The sequence below is a fragment of the Rhinolophus sinicus genome, linkage group LG13, assembly GCF_036562045.2.
Source record: "Rhinolophus sinicus isolate RSC01 linkage group LG13, ASM3656204v1, whole genome shotgun sequence".
Taxonomy (NCBI): domain Eukaryota; kingdom Metazoa; phylum Chordata; class Mammalia; order Chiroptera; family Rhinolophidae; genus Rhinolophus; species Rhinolophus sinicus.
In genome coordinates this window covers 12,478,236-12,494,368 of record NC_133762.1, presented here as the reverse complement: position 1 = coordinate 12,494,368, position 16,133 = coordinate 12,478,236, and the positions used below count along the sequence as shown (strand labels likewise).

The 16,133-nt window shown below is 56.6% G+C and overlaps 1 protein-coding gene across 12 annotated transcripts in view; it reads right to left on the bottom strand.

The window, feature by feature from the left end:
* Positions 1-333: 333 nt before the first annotated feature.
* Positions 334-16,133, bottom strand: part of ZNF710 (zinc finger protein 710) — a 51,598-nt gene continuing 35,798 nt past the window's right edge. For 11 of the 12 annotated variants that reach the window (XM_074317724.1, XM_074317715.1, XM_074317721.1 and 8 more), the window contains 3 exons: positions 8,386-9,868; positions 5,566-5,757; positions 4,679-5,095 (listed from right to left, as the gene is read on the bottom strand). In XM_074317724.1, coding sequence (XP_074173825.1) covers positions 4,727-5,095; positions 5,566-5,757; positions 8,386-9,840 — 2,016 coding nt within the window. In that variant the 5' untranslated portion in view covers positions 9,841-9,868 and the 3' untranslated portion in view covers positions 4,679-4,726. Of the gene's footprint in view, positions 2,983-4,678; positions 5,096-5,565; positions 5,758-8,385; positions 9,869-16,133 lie in introns of those variants that run through there. The other variant, XM_074317714.1, reaches the window with a different exon arrangement.

The following is a 16,133-nucleotide window of genomic DNA, read 5'->3' as shown; positions in this document are numbered from 1 at the left end:
AGAACGCACAGTCATCAAGCCTCTGAAGCCTAGTCTGGCATCGTGAGCTGGCTTCTGTCCTTCTGCCGTTGGTGGGTAGGGAGCTGGCTTCTCGCTGCAAGTGGTGGGAATTCTGGGGCCCTGGTCTGTTCCCTTCTTGGTCTTGGAGCAGCTCCTTTTAGACACCTGGTCCTGCAGGCGTTCATTCCAGTGCAAAGGATGGTCTGGGTCTCCTGGGCCCTGGAGAGTGATGCCCTGTTGGATGAGGCTGCAAAGCTTTAGTGCGAGCTCCTTCCAGGGGAGGGGTGAGGACCAGGTCCCCAAGAACCATGGAAAGAAGCACTCACAGTCACCTCACTAAAGAATATTCATTTATTTATAATTATTGCTAAGTAAACTTCTCTTTTAAACAGGAACATAAAAACACAGTAGGGCTTTGCACAAGTGGAATTTCTAAACAGTTGGTTTGTATACACGTCAAAATAAGTTAGAATGGAATTCATCCAGGAGTTTCAAAGTCACCCGAGAGGCCACACACCTCTTTTGAAAAGGTAGGGGCGAGGGGTGAGGACAGAAGCCTTGCCAAAACCACCCCCCAGCTCTAGTTCTGAGTTGTGCTGTCCCCTTCTCTTCGCTTTGCCCAGGTCCAAGGCACAGGGCAGGAGCATTCAAGTATCGAACCTCGCAGAGGGCCGGTGCTGATGGCGGGGCTGGGGGAGGAAAGGGGGGCCCCTTCTGGGGCCCAGACCTTCTCCCTTGGGTTTCCAGGACCAAGGCCACTGCGCTGGCAGCAGAGAGGAGGAGGAGGTACAGGGTTCTTTTTGGTACCAGGGAAGAAAGACGTTGTGGGAAGAGGTAGTTTGCAGGGGATGATGCTTCTGCTCAGCAGGAGAAAAATGTCTTCTACAGTGACGGGTCACTGCCACCTGAGGGTCATCATGACGGGCACCTGGGAGGCTGGAGGGGCCTCGGGGTCTGGAGAGCCCCAGCCCTCTTGTTTGTCGCTTAGTGTAAGCACAGAAGGAAGGGGCAGCTGGCTGCCCGATCCTCCCCTCCGTCCTGGTCACAGCCACCTGAGGCCTGGCTTGGTCCTTCACTAGGGATACAGCCTTGGGGGCAGCTGCATGTCAGATTGGTCCCCTCCGCCCCCAGCTGTTTCCCCCTCACCTGGTTTCTGGGCTGAAGTTGGTGGCTTCACCTCCTGTGCCTTTGGGGACAGCCCTGCCTGCCCCTCCCCCACTGCGGCCTCAGGACGGGGAGTCAGGGTGCCCTAGCCTTCCCAAAGGTGCTATTTCCTTGCCATTTCCTTGCCCGGGGGCCTGCAGCCTTCAGTTCCAAGGGAAGGGGCGGTGGCGTGGGGACAGAGGTGATGAGAGCGGGCAAGTGAGGGAGCGAGCTGCTGGCTGAGCAGAGTCAAGGCCCTGGCCTCTGTGGTGGGTGGGACAGCGGGGGGGCCCGGCAGTGGGTGCATGGGCTGCCTGGCTGCCTCCTCCTGCCTCTAGCCCCGGCCTCCTGAGGCTTCCTACCAGCAGCTGGACCTCCAGGGCCAGAGGGGCAGTCCCCTCCAAGCCCGAGTCCTACCCTTTCCGGTTGGGGGGCACAAAGCACACACAGCACACAAGAATGCTTCTGTTGGGGAAAAGAAAATCATCTCCATCAGAAAAGGTAATAGGCGACACAGAGTTGGAAAGGAAAAAAAATAATAATAATAAATTACCTTCAAAATATCCCCATTCGCTCAAAAACAATCTTTTTTTCTCTATGGTCTTCATTTTCCTTTTTAAATATGTTGCTCTTCCTGGGAGCCTGCTGACTCCTGGCTGTCCCCAACCTCAAAATGCATACTTGTTATACCTTAAATAAGAAAAATACTCCAGCTCCCCCACCCCCCATACCGATGGTCCTTGGTGTCCTCTGAGGACAGCCCCTCTATGTCCCCAGTGGTCTCGTCACTGTGCTCTGCCCCCTCGCTCAGGGGGCCTCCATTTCTGGTAGTGTATGCCTGACACAAGGCATTGTCCCAGCTTTGTTCACGCTGGGGACCGTGGTGTGGGGTCCCAGCTCAAGACAGAACTGGATGACATTTGTCGAAATCCACCTTAGGGCTGTGGGGCCTTCTTGGGGGTTGGCTGGAGAGGGCGTTAGCTGGGGGCTGGGCTACACCCCGCTTTCCCGCGGGCCAGGGCCAGGACGAGGGCTGCATGCGTGCCTGGCTCCAGGAGAGCGCAGGAGGCACCAGGAGGTAGAAGGCAGAGGCCCTGCCCGGCTGTCCACAGGCAGGGAGGGTGGGGAAGGCGGCTCCGGGGCCTGGGCTTCTCCCAGCCCAGGGGCTGGTGGGTGGGTGGGCAGTGCTAACCAGCTCAGGAGCTCAACCATCCCTGGAGGCAGGAGTTGGTCCAGAGGAAAAACAAGGCCTGACTCAAGTGATCTCTTCCTCCAGTGTCCGGACCCCTGCCCACACTGGTTGCCCCAGCTCTGCTGGGCCTGGAGACACCTGAGAACCTGTGCCCTGTGGCCTGTCCCCGAATGGCTCCCATCAGCATTTCCCTGACCCTCCCACAGCAGCAGGCCGATGAGACGTAGACCCGGCCTCTGTGTTCCCCTTCCTTCCCCAGAATGCCTAGGGCCTGTGCCTGGTTCACAGCTGAGGCCAGTAGTACAGTCCATTTGGTCTAAAAGTCCCTAGTGGTGCAAATGACTCAGCGGGAGGGCAGGGCTCAGGGCAGTGGGGCAGTAGCTTGTTTCTCAGCTGCAGGAGGTGCTCCCGCAGCCCACGGGTCTCACCCCCACGCCCCAGGCCCTCCTCACCCCGTTCTGGGCCGCCCAGCGTGTGCTATAGCACGTTGTAGTACGCCATCTCTTTCATGGCGTGCTCAGTGAGGACGCTGGCCTCGGCGCTGCTCTCCACGCCCGCGTAGGCGTACGCATTCTCCTCGAAGTCTTCCATCTCCTGCTGGCTGTCCAGCTCAGAGGGGTCAGTCCCTGTCAGCTCCATCATGGGGTCTGCAAGAGAGGGGCGCAGTTAGGTCCGCGTGCCACCTCGTGAGAGGAGCCTGTCACCACCCCCCACCCCCAAACACACACACACAGGAAGCCATGACCTTTCTAAAGAAAGGACTTCCCAGTCACTGCTTCCGGAGGATTCTCAGCTGCCCGTCAGCCTTCCTACTGGGGAGGCCCCAGGCCCCTGTGGCTTCTCTGATGGGTCACCAGACCTGAACCCTAGAGCTGTGTATGTGTGGGGGTGCAGGCCTGGCCTTGACCTCTTCTTTGCATCTTGTCTCTGCCCCTCTTAAGTGACTAAACTTCCCTCTCGTCGACAAGGTTTCTTACCGGTCCCCTTTGCCATGTGAAAGCCTGCTGCCCTGTGTCACCACTCATGTAGCACCTACTGCATGCCGGGCACTTGACATACATCATCTTATGAATGCTCACAGCAGCACCATTTATGAGATCAAAAGGCAGGTCAGAGAGGTTAAGCAACTTGCCAAAGGGCGCCCAGTAAGTGCTGCTGTTTTCATCCACTGTGCTGCTCTGCCTCAGTTGGCAGGAGGCGGCCTCTCTCCTCTGATCTCCTGCCAACCTTTGTGCTTGAAGCCAGTTCTACCCAGTGGTCTCCTTGAGCCACGTTCTCCAAGGACAGACAGACATCCAAGGAGGTTAACACAGAGGACAACACGAAACTCTAAGAGGCCTCCTATAATTTTACCAAACTGAAATCTTCTTATAAAGTTCTTATTGTTGGGAAAAAAGCCAGACAGAAAACACACAAGAAGCCTGAGGCTGCCTTCTGGTGACTCACGGAGGGAGTGGGTCCCCAGGTATCATCTGGGGATCCTGACAGGATGGCCAGCAGGGACCGGGGCTAAGCCCCAGTGCGTATTCTCCACCTAGGAGGTGTGATGTGTTTCGGGCAGAAATGTACCCCCGCCTGGCAGGGGGTGGGGGGTAGCCCTGCTAAGTCAAAGGCAGGGCTTTAAACCCCACCCCTATTAACATTTGTGGCCATAATTTTCTGTTGTGGGGCTGTCCTGTGCATGGTAGGATGTTTAGCATCACCCCAATTGTGACAACCAAAAGTGTCTCTAGTCATGGCCAAGTGTCCCCTGGGAGCAAACTCACCCCTGTGTGGAGAACCACTGGTCCAAGGGGAATCCCACCCTTTGCCAGTGAGTGGTTCAGGAGGAGGCACGGGACCCAATTCCGGCCTGTGAGCCATGAGCAACGGCCTGCTCATGAGTTCTTAGAATGTTCTCACTGGTTTCAGAGCAAAGGGGAGCAGGCTCTTACTCTCCCCCGGAGAGGAAACAGGAAGCATGTTGCTCTGAAGTCCACTGGCCACAAGGACAGTTACACGCGTTGTCTTGGCTGCTGGGAAGGTCAGAGCGCCCCTCTGCGTGCCCACTGCACCTCCCATAGTGCACCTGGAGTTGTCAGCTCACCTGACTCCCCCTTATCTTTCCAGTTGCCATTTTTCCCATTTGATGCTTTCTTTCCCACCCATTTATTTTACATGTCATCTGTCAGGACGGAGAGAAAGTGTGTGTCACCTCCTGTGGGTTGGGATCTTGCATGAGTTACCTGACCTCTCTGTCCTCGGGTTTTTGCATCTGTAAAACGGCGGTAAGAACAGAGGCAACCTCACGGGGAGGGTCACGTGAGTGAACAAAGGCTTGGCACACAGCGAGCACTCTGTAAGTGTCAGGTAGGATTTTTATTATACCGTTTATGTGCGCCCACTTAAATTCTATGCAGGATACATGAACATCCGGTCACGAGCACCGTGATGGCCGTCCAGGGGGCCGCCTCTCCAGGCCTGAGGCCACCCCAGGGAGGTCTCAGGCCTGGCCCGCCTCCCCACTCCCCTAACTGGACAGGAGGCTGCTGCGTGTGTCCGGGGCGTACCGCTCCTGCTCCGCGCAGTGCGCGTGGCCCACCCACCTTGGCTGTCCAGGCCGATGTCCATGACACCATGCTTGACTTTCATGTGCCGGCTCAGGTTTCCCTTGAGGTTGAACTTGCTGGAGCAGTAGGGGCACTTGAAGGGTTTGCTGCCCGCGTGCAGGTGCATGTGTCCCAGCAGGTTGTACATCCGGTTGAAGGACTTCCCGCACACCTGGAACACACCGGCTGGCACATCAGCCCAGGGAGCCCGCCCTCCCCAAGCCCCCGCCCGCTCCCACCTCACTCGCTGGGGACAGCACTCACTTTGTCCTTTCTATGTGACCCCAGAGGTCCGAGACACAGAGAATCGAGCCTCCTTGCTGGTCACTGCTCCTGGGGTCTGAGCTGGAGCCGTCAGAAGCCCAGGGCTCAGATCTCCGACGCGCTCAGCCCCAGGCCTGGGCTCCTTCCCTGACTTTTCCCCTCCCCAAGCTCAGAACACACAACTTCAGCAGCTTATAGGATCTGAACCCCCACTGCCCACTCCAGCTCCCAAAGCCCAGGCAGTTCACCCAAGCAGCGCCGACTGTATGCACTGCAGACAGACTCGCGCACACAGCTCGTGGGCTTCAGCTGCTGCAGTCATGCTGACCCCAGGCCACCTGTGAGGCCGTCCCACCTTAGGGGCTGGTGGCCAGGTACCTTGCATTTGAATGGCTTCACGGGGGAGTGTACAATCATGTGGGTCTTGAGGGTCTGCTTCTGCACGAAGGTCTTGAAGCAGATGTGGCACTGGTAGGGCCGGACGCTGGTGTGGATCAGCATGTGCCGCTTCATGTTTGCCTGCAGCGTGAACTCCCGGCCACAGACCTCGCACTTGAACTCCTTCACGCCCTGTGGGGGTGGAGGCAACGGTCAGGGCCTCACGAAGGGCACAGCCTCTGGAAGTGTGTGGACCAAAGCATCAAAGCATCTGTACAGCTTCTGGGAAATGACTTCCTGAGGGTGTTCCAAACAGGTACTACTTGTTTAAAACCACAGGGACAATGTGGGGGCAGGACCACCTCCTCCAGGAAGTCTTCCCGTATTAGGCAGAGATTGGCTGGGCAATTATTGTTCCTACCCACACACCTGCGGTCTCCTGCCCACCAGGCAAATGTGTTCATTCATTCATTCATTCACTCACCCATTCATTCCTCAGCCATTTACCGGGCATCTGCTACAAGCCAGCATCACACCAGACACCAGGGGCCTGTGGCCAAGAAGGGACAGCCTGGGCCTGGTAGCTGTGGATTATTTCCTCAGATCCAGGATGTATGTATGTGTTTTCCTCCTCAGTGCATCTCCCAGTGGTCTCTCTGGGGCACAGACCCTTTTGAGAATATGATTGAAGCTACAGACACCCCAGGAAAAGTGACACTCAGGTGTACGTAGCAGTTAGTTCTCAACCCCCCAGAACCCCAAGAGAGAGTTTCCTGAGCTTCCCTGGTGATAAGGATCACGGGCAGCTCTTGTTGAATGAACAGCCCTTCAGGCTGCTCCCCGGAGGTCCCCACTCAGTGGGTCCAGGGATTTTTAGTCTCCACAGGTCCCCTCGGTGATTCTTATTATTGATGAGATTTGGGACACTCCGCGCCAGGAGACAAAAACTCCAGGGGAAACCCTGTGGTTTGGACTGTCAACATGCTTTTCCACGGTCTGGAGGTGGCCCCAGAGCAGCAAAGGGTGCTGGGCGCCCAGGGAGTCCACTGTATTGTCTGAGGAGGAAAGTTAGGACAAAAGTTGGGAACTGATCTCTTTGCTAGGACCCCAGTCATGTAGTAGAATCCCAGGGGGACAGACTTAGAAATCTGTGGTCACAGCTGCTCTCCCAACTGCTGTTTGGTACAAAGTTCCGTATTATAATTTAACGGTTCCGGTGTATTTCTCTTAGTAGACAGGGGCGTGTCTCGTGTCGTCTATGCTTGTTTGACACATGAAAGATGTGTGTGTCCAGCAGGGGGCCCGGCCCTTTGGGGAGCGTACTCTATAAATGATGTGCACATTGTACCATTTCAGGCTGATGATAGGAATGCTTTCAATTGTATTAGCCTTTGATTTTTGCTTTCAGCTTTCCTTCACAGTATTATTTATCTTTTAACACTTCGCAGGCATGTGGGGATTTTTAGTAGAGGAGAAAGATGGCAAATATATAGCACACGTACTTGTCACTCTCCACTCTCACCTCCCTGCAGACATTAATAATCACTCATCTGGTTTTCCCCCCATGTCCATTCCAGTCTCGTGGCTGAGCCCAGATTCAGCTTTAGAATCCTTCCTAACGTTACACCCTCGGCAGCTGCACCCACTGACCAGAGCAGCACCCACGATGAAACTTACAAATCTCCTCTCTGGCAGAGAAAGTTCCCAGGGCAGGGGAGGGCTGGGTTCTTGGCCTGGCAGGCTGTTGCTCCCCCCCCCACCCTGCCGTGTCCACTGTGACAGATAAAGACACAAGTTCTACCTGGAGCGTCTCTGAGGCCACCATTATCGAGAGAGAAAGCTCTTCACACATCGGCCTCAAAGTGTGAAGTTGGATGGATTTGGGGTGGAAACCCTGGGGCAGGCCAAGCGCCAGAGTGGGATTGTGGGACCCAAGAGGCCTCTAGGAGGAGGTGACATTGGCTGAAAGGCAGGGTGGCCACTGGCCTGAAGGGAGGGAGGGGACGGGAGGGGAGAACTGTTCAAGGTTATGTCTAGGGACAGAATAACAACAGTGTTGCTCTATCTTTTCCCTCTTTACAAACCACCTTGCCGAGTTTAGCCATATTCTAGAACCAACTGTGCTTTTCCATCATAAATATTTTCCCTTACATCTATTCCCTTTTAAAATGAAACATATTTAGCTTTTTCTTAAAGGGCTGTCACAGGTGTTTGATACACTTTGTTACGAGGAGCAAAGGGTCCCCTCTGGACTTCTCATCGCCTCGTCCATCTCCCGGCGGCATCCCGGCTTTGTCCTCCCATTTATAAAACAGGGAGAGGAGGCTCCTGCTCTGATTCTCCAACTGTGTCCCTTGGGTCCTACAGGGGTTCCTCACAGTTTCATTCAAAAAATTGTTTTAAAAAAGATATGGTCCCGGGATGTAAGGCGCCGCATAGGGAACAGTCAGCGGTACTGTCAGAGCTGTGTACGGTGTCAGAGGGGTAGCAGACTTGTTGGGGTGACCCCTCTGTGAGGGGTGTAACTGTCTAATCACTATGCTTTGTACACCTGAAACTAGTCATAAAAAAAGATTGTTTTAAATAAGTAAGGTTTTCCTATTAGAAAACCCACGAATTTCAAGTACATATTTTTTCTAATACTCGTCAAAATAAGTACGTAACTGTAAAAATAAGAGCTGTTCGCTGGCGTACCAGCGATGTTAGGCCCTCAGGATCTCAGCCAGGACGTGGGCAGCGCTGGATGAGGACAGGAGGACGGGCAGAGCCTGGGACGGGCCAAGGCCTGGGGCCGGTGCGGGGGGCTCAGGGCGGCCTTACCTTGTGGGTGAGCGAGTGCTGTTTGAGGTGGTGAATCTGACTGAATTCCATGCCGCACTCGGTGCACACAAAGGGCCGCACGTTCTGGTGCTTCAGCATGTGGTTCTGCAGCTGGCTGCGGTAGTGGAAGGACTTGTCGCACTCCAGGCACTGGTAGAGGGTGGGGCCCTGGTGGGAAGCCAGGTGGCGCTTGAGCTGGGTCAGGGTGGAGAAGTCCAGGCCGCACTCCACACACACGTGGCAGCGGCCGCTCTCGTGCTTCACCTCGTGGGCCTTGAGCTCACTGGGGTAGGCGAAGCCGCGGCCGCAGAAGTGGCAGCTGTAGGGCTTGACCTCCGAGTGCAGCAGCATGTGACGCTTCAGGTGGCTGGTCTGCGTGAAGGCCTTCTGGCACACCTGGCACTTGTGGGGCCGGGTGCCCTGGTGCGTCAGCAGGTGCGTCTGCAGGTGGCTGGGCTGCTTGAAGAGCTTGCTGCAGTGCGGGCAGGAGTGGGGCTTGATGCCGTTGTGGCCCAGGATGTGCGTCACCAGGTTGTACTTGGACGTGTAGGACTTCTCGCACATGCGGCACTGCCAGCGCTTCTGGCGGTCGCCGGCCTCCACCAGGTAGGAGTCGTCGATCTGCACGTTGATGTCCAGCCGGTCCAGCTGCGCCTTCTTGTGGCGCTCCACCGTCGCGCCTGCCGCCTCCGCCTCGAACTCGCCCGCCTCCTGCCACACGAAGCCCTGCTCCGGCTTCACGGGCTCCGGGGACTCCATGGTCGGGGCCTCGGGGTCGCTCAGGGAAGCCAGGTGGGGCGGCTCGAAACTGCACTCCGTGGGCAAGGCCTCGGGGCCCGGCAGCGCCATGCTGGGCTCGGGGAAGCCATCCCGGGCCGGGTCGGGGAAGTGCGCGTCGTAGGGGGCCACGTCCAGCTCCGGCCTCGGGAGTCGGGGCAGGGGCCGCAGCGTCCGGGGCTTGCGGCTGAAGGCGCTCAGGTCAATCATCTTGACCGAGCTGCTCTGCACCAGGGCTTCGCAGCCACCACTGGCCGCCTGGGCGGGGCCGTCCGCGGGGCCCGCGTCCTTGTCGTCGCCGGGCACAGACACCTCGTAGACCTCCTGCTCCTCCTCCTCCTTCTCAAACTTGACCTTGGGCACCAGCCGCACGGGAGGCCGCGTCTTCCGCCGGGTGTGCTTCTCGAAGGCCGCCTCCACCTCCAGCACCTCCTCCTCGGCCGGCTCGTCCAGGGCCTGCCCGTTGCAGGCCAGCTGGTAGACGTCAGGGCCGGGGGGCCCGGGCTCCCCCATGGAAGCCCCGGACAGCTCGGGCCCCAGGTCCGGGTAGAAGGCTTCGGCGCTTATGGTGGCTCCAAAGAGCTCATTTTCCGAGACCAGGCCCAGCACGGCGGCCTGAGCCAAGGACAGCACCACCACGGCGTCAGTCTGGGTCCCTGAGTCCATGAAGCCCTCCATCCCTCGGCGGCTGGCTAGGAGGGCATCGCTGCAGGGGGAGAGGGGACGTTAGTACTGCGGGCTCCCTGCTTCACACAGACACACTGTCAGCAAGGGCTCGGCTAATCTGGGGGGCGTCTGTCCCTGAAGTCTCTCTATTCCTGCCTTGGGAACAGGGCACACTTGTAATTACGGGGGGGGGGGGGGGGGGCAGTGACACCTTCTGGCTATCTGACTATCTCCTCCACCTCCCTGTGGGATCCCGGGTAAGCCCTGGCCCCTTGCTGGCCTCAGTCTTTCCATCTGTCAAACAGGGAGGTTGGATTTCCTCAGCGGTTCTCCCCTACACGTCCTCGAGGAGCTCCTCAAAAATCAGACTCGAAAATGCAAAAAATAAAGATTCTTCTATTTTCAAAAATCTATTTTAGAAAATCCATCTACTCAAATGTACATAAGTACGCCTCATTCCAACACATTCATTCAGTAGCCCCACCAGCTTTGTCGTCAAGGTGATTAATTTTGCACAGACCTTGAGACTGTACAGTGCGGTGTTAAACAACTGTCACCATTTATAACGGCTTGTCCATATGAATGAGGTGTTTTGGTTTTGTAAAAGAATATATATGGGGCAAAAACAAGGCAACATACAACAATGAATTAGGTGCCAAGGCCGACCTCAGACAGTGTCTCCCACCTAACACCCCTCATGCTAAATGACTATGTCCATCCCAAAAGGTCACTGTCTTGACTAGCTAAAGGTCATGCTAGATTTATACCGATTAAAAATACAGCTTTTTTTTCCTGATTTGTACACTGGAAATCCCTGTAAGATCTGATTTGAAAGAAGGGCTCTGTGACAGCTAACATGTTTGAGGCAACTGTCTGAAATAAACGCACTGGCTCCCAGCGTCACAGCCACGCTCTCTGATCTAACAGATTCTTCTAAAAAGCCAGTGCACCCACCTATCCAATTCCAAACCCCAAGCGGGCGGGAGTCCTGCCTTCCTAGCGTCTCCGACCCCACCAGCATTCTGCAATCCCGCCTTGCACACGGGGCCTCCCAACCCCGCCCCTTTCCCCAACCCCGCCCCTTTCCCCAACCCCACCGAGCTCCTGGCTCCTCCCACCAGCCTCCCAGGCTTCCCTCAAATTCCACCTGTTCCTGGGACTTCCCCTACTCCCCACCTGCTGCCCTCTGGTGGCACAAGGAGCAGTGTGCCCGGATGTGGGAGGGCCTTCTCCCTGGCCTGAAGACTCAGGACTGAACCCGCACTCCTGGCTCTGTGCCTGGCACATCGGAGGAGCTCCATGAGGAAGGGGGTGGCTCCTGCCAGCCTCGCTTGCTCTCCTCCCAGGGCCACAGTTGGCACAAGGCCCAGCAGCGGCCCTTCCTCAGGAAACCGGCTCTGGCCTGGTGTCTCCCTTCCCCCACAGGCCAGGGGAGCTTCCCCTTCCTGAAGCTGGCTAAATATAAAATACCCCAGACAGGAATTCAGCCTCCTTGAAACGGACCCTACAGATGAAACTTCAGCTTCAAGTGAGGCGCTGGTGGAAGGAGTCAGACGGAACAAACCCCCGACGCGGTGGCAGAATCCATCTGGGAACAGGCTGGAGGAGATAAACCTGATCCAGAGTCCACCCCACCCCGCTTTTGGAATGAGCACTTAATTAGGAGTCAGGCAACTTGGCCTCAAGTCCCAGCTCTGTCACTTACAAGTGACAAAGCAAAGTCACTTCACAGTCACTTCTGTACCTCAGCTTACTCAGTTCACTATGAGGATGAAAACCCCACCCCGCCTGGAAGGGCTGTGAGAGCCCAGGTCCCAACATCGGTGCAGGGGCTTTAGTCACTGTAGAGCCTTCAACAGATACAAAGAATCACTATTATTAATCACTATTAGTGACTGCGCAGATCTCGGGAAGGAGCCTGTCCTAAGGAAAGCCACAAAGCCCAGAGATTTCTCCATTCTGGGGCCCCAAATTCAGCAAAGGTTTGAGTGAGCAGACAACCTCTAGGGACCGAGAACTCATTCATTCATTCATGCAACACATATTTGCTAGATCCTGGCTCTGGGTCGGGCCTGTGCTTTGGAGACGCAGGTGGGTGAGGCAGGGGCCCTGCCCTCATGGGGTCCACAGAGGAGAACCTGTGCCCACAACAGCCACTCTGCGGACACGTTGCTGCCTCTGGTTGCCGCGGCCTGTGTGACACAGTTCCCAGCAGCACCCTGGGCAGGCCTCGTGTCTCCTGTGGGTTTGAACAGACAATAAGCTCAGAATTCTTTCTACACTTCCCCAAAGGCAGGGTCCAGTGGGAGGGGAAGGGGAGGAACTGACCCTCAACAGTGAAGCCTAATGCTGACGACGTGACCCTGGGTTCTGAGTTAAAATCCAGACTTTGCCCTTTTGTAGCCCTGGCACATCCTGTCACGTCCTGAGCCTCAGTTTCCACATCTCTGTGGAGCGGGGTCTCTATTCCATCTCTGTGGAACGAGGTCTCTATTCCATCTCTGGAACGCCTGACTCATGGAGTGAGACGAGATGATGAGATGAGACGGTCAGTGTAAAGTTTACTCGCTTTCCCTGTCCTTTTCTCTTTGTCCCCAATACCTGGCAGCACCCCTTTCCTGGCAACCTCCTCAAGGGAACAGGAGCAAAGAAACAGGTCACATGGCTCCATCAGCCAATGGGCTGCTGAGAAACTCAGCCAGTACCTGCCATGGGAACCAGAGCCCAGGGTGGGGTGGAGGGTCCAGGGAGGGTAACTGTGTCATTTACTGTGTCTGTTCGGAAGGCCCTTCTCAGATGGAAAGGGGTCCCTCCGAACAACCACACCAGGACCCCAGGTGTAAGCCAAGCCTGGCCTCCACCAGCCAGGTGTCCCCTTCCTACGGGAACAGGTAGGCAGTGCCAACTTCGGGGCTGAGGTCTGGAGAAGTTGTTTCTGTGTCAGGAGCCTGTGCCTGTGTGTCAAAGGGGACCTTCCCAGAGGCCTTGCTCTTGAGGGGTTTATGCCCAAGTCAGGGGGACACAGAGATGTCAACAAGTCACCTGAAACGTGGGTGGAAGAGCTAGCTTCCCATTACTGAGTGCTCACCAGGCCCTAGGCAAGCTATTTAATCATAAAGCAACCCAACGGGGGTGAGGGCGGTGTCACCCCATTTCACAGCAGAGGGATCCAGGGCCTAAGTAACGTGACCAGAGAGCCCTGTCAGGAGGGCAGAGCCGGGCCCGCACCAGGCCTGTCCGGCTCCGTATCTCCAGTTCTGTTCCAGCATCCTGGCTCCGAGCCCGGCCCCCTCAGCTCCCAGGTGCTGCCCTGCTCCCCTCAGGTTTCAAGGAGCCAGCAGGAATGCCTTGTGTCATGCCGCCCTGCTCAGCAGGAAGAGCTCTGTTTGTTGAGACAGAGGCCAGGAGAAAGATGACAGAGGAAATCTAATTCACCTGCATTTCTCATGCGTGTGTCTGTCACACACAGTAACGACCAGTGGGAAGCCGGGGGCTGTGCAAGCGGGTGTCACTATTCCTCCTTCTCCTGGGCCATCTTTTTGGTCCCCCACTGCTCCCTCCTCTGGCTGCTTCTCACAGGCTACAACCCTCTTGTTTGAGGCCCGCCGACCTGGGCTCACAACCTGTGTGACAGGACGGTTCCCTGCAGCGCCTCCCTTCTCAGGGCAGGCCTCTCCCCACCCCTAGTGCTACAGGCTTGGAAACAAAAGCTCTCTCTCCACAGTGTCCAAGGGAAAGGGGGGTTCAGACTGCTCCTCAACTATGAGATGAGGGTTGTCCCTCCGGGAGCAGCTCGGCCTCCGACCAGAGCACCCTGTCCCCAGAGTGGAGAGAAAGGAAACGGCAATGGCAGGGAAACAAAATAGCTGCCTAATTGTAGTTTAAAGACTTGTGCTGGGAGTGGGGGGAAGGAAGGCCACAGCGGGGAGAGAGAGAGAGAGAGAAAGAGAGAGAGAGTGAGAGAGGCAGTGGAAGCCAAGTAACAAAAGCAGAAGGGGGAGGGGAAGGAGTCGAGCAGAGAGACGGGAGGAAACCGTGGGTGACTGGGTGACACCAGAGGCCCAGAGCCGCCCTATTTCCCAGGACTCAGCATCACCCCCTCCTGGGCCTGAGGGCCAGGCCAGCCTCTGGGGAGGGACCAGAGTCTCATCAGCAGGAGGCCTCCCCGATCCAGGCAGGGACCCAGACTCTCACTGTTACTTTCTCTAGTCCTGTAAAAACGGACACCAACTTCTCAAATGAATTCATGATTGACTTGCTGTGTGACCCTGGACAAGTCACCTGACCTGTCAGGGTCCCGGCTTCCTCATCTGTTAAGTGGACCCTCGAGGGTGGGTTAATCCTTGGCCATCCTGCCTGTCACCCAGGGTCCCCTCCCCAGGATGTGACATCCTCTCATCCCATGCTGCTCTACAAGCTCCTTTCTCCTCGCTGGAACCCCTTCCTGCAGGGGAGGGTCAGAGAGCTTCGGTGGCCAGTGACCCTGGGCCACAGTGAGGCAGAACTCGGGTGGAAGGCACTCGAGGGCCTGGTCTGGCTTGGGGTAGGGGGGACAGGAGCCACTTTGAAGGAAGAACCAACAAGACCTGGTGACCACTTGGCTATTCTCCGACTAACTCCCACCACCTACGTTTTCTCAAGAACCAAACGAAGCCCGAGGGAGGCTGTGGGGCTTCTGCCAGCCCAGCCTTGGGATGTCCCCAAGCACCCTGCGATCGGGGCACTTTGGTGACTATTTCTGAGGAGTTAGCAGGTGTCGCTTGCTCCCTGACACAGGCTCTGCAGGGCCCTGGCTGCTGCTGAGAGGACGGGGTTGCCCTGGGCCCCCTCATCCTGGCCTTGAATTAGCCGGTGGCTCGGAGATGGCGATCACAAGTCTTACAATGGAGTCACCACCGACTCAGCGAACATTTCCTGGTACCTCCTAGGTGGCGGGTAACCGTTCCTGGTTTTAGACGCAGTCGGGAGCAAAACTAAGGTGCCCACCCTCAGGGAGCTGCCTGGAGTGAGCTCAGTCAATAGTTAAAGCGCCAGGATCCCGGGGGACCAGGAGGTACAGGCTGGGGTCGGCCGGGCCGGGCCGAGGGCCGGGGCCTGGGAGCGGCGTCGGGGCCTAGCAGAACGCAGAGGAGGGTCCCACTCCTTGGTCTGGCACGCAAGCCCTCTAGGATCTGTGCCCCGAGAAGGCGACCCTGGAGTGGACAGGGCAGGGAGCTGGGCCCCCAGGGACGAGAAAGGAAGTCCCATGTATGTACATGGCTGTGAGAAACACTCCTGGGATTTCAACTTGTAGTAAAACCACACGCTTGGTTTCCTCTGCTGTCCTCCTCACTGGACACTCAAAGGTAAACTCTGCTCACGTCCCCAGAAAGGAAGAGGAAGCGAAAGCAAAAGCCGGCATCTTGTGCAAACCTCGGGCTCCCTGCGGCTGTCTCACTTCTGCCAGCCCCCAGGGCCCAGGACGCAGCAGTGGACGGGGCAGCCAGGGTGGGGGCAGGTGGCCCGCCCAGGAGGAAGTGTGTGCGCCTCTTCCTTACAGGATTCTCCCTCTGCCTCAGCTTCCCCTTTTCTCTGGGGACAGATTTGCTGATCCATCAATGCAGTGCCACCAACCCACAAACCACAAACCGCATGTCCTGAAGGGTGAGGGTCCCCAGCCAGGCTCCGCCTGACCCTCCATTGAGCCTCCTGCCCCCTGGAAACCCCCCACCTCCTATGGCTGTTTCCTACCTCAGGGCCTTTGTACAGGCTGACTGCTCTGCTAGGATGGTCCTTCCCTCGCCCTGGGTGAATATCCTCATCCTCGGACAGGGCGAGGGCCTCCTCCACAGCCTGAGAACACAGGCTAATTTTATGTATGGACTTGGTTAGGCTGTGGTGCCCAGTTGTTTGGTGAAACACAACTCTAGGTGTTGCTCTGAGCTATTCTGTAGACGTGATTAACCTCTACAACCAGTTGACTTCAAGTAAAGCAGATTACCCCCCTTAATGTGGGCAGGTCTCATCCAATCAGTTGAAGCCTTCAGAGAAAAAACGAAACTTCCCAGAGAAGAAGGAATTCTGCCTCAAGACTGTATCACAGAAACCCTGCCTGAGTTTCCAGCCGCCCTGCCGATTGCGGACTTGCCAGCCCCCACAATTGCATGAGCCAACTCCTTAAAATAAATCTCTCTCTCTGTATATATCCTACTGGAGAGCCTGCTGTTTCTTTGGAGAGCCCTGATACAATCACACTGATTCACAATCGTATCTGTTTGCGGGGCATCTTCCCCACCAGACGGTCCACCCTGAAGGACAGTGGCTGT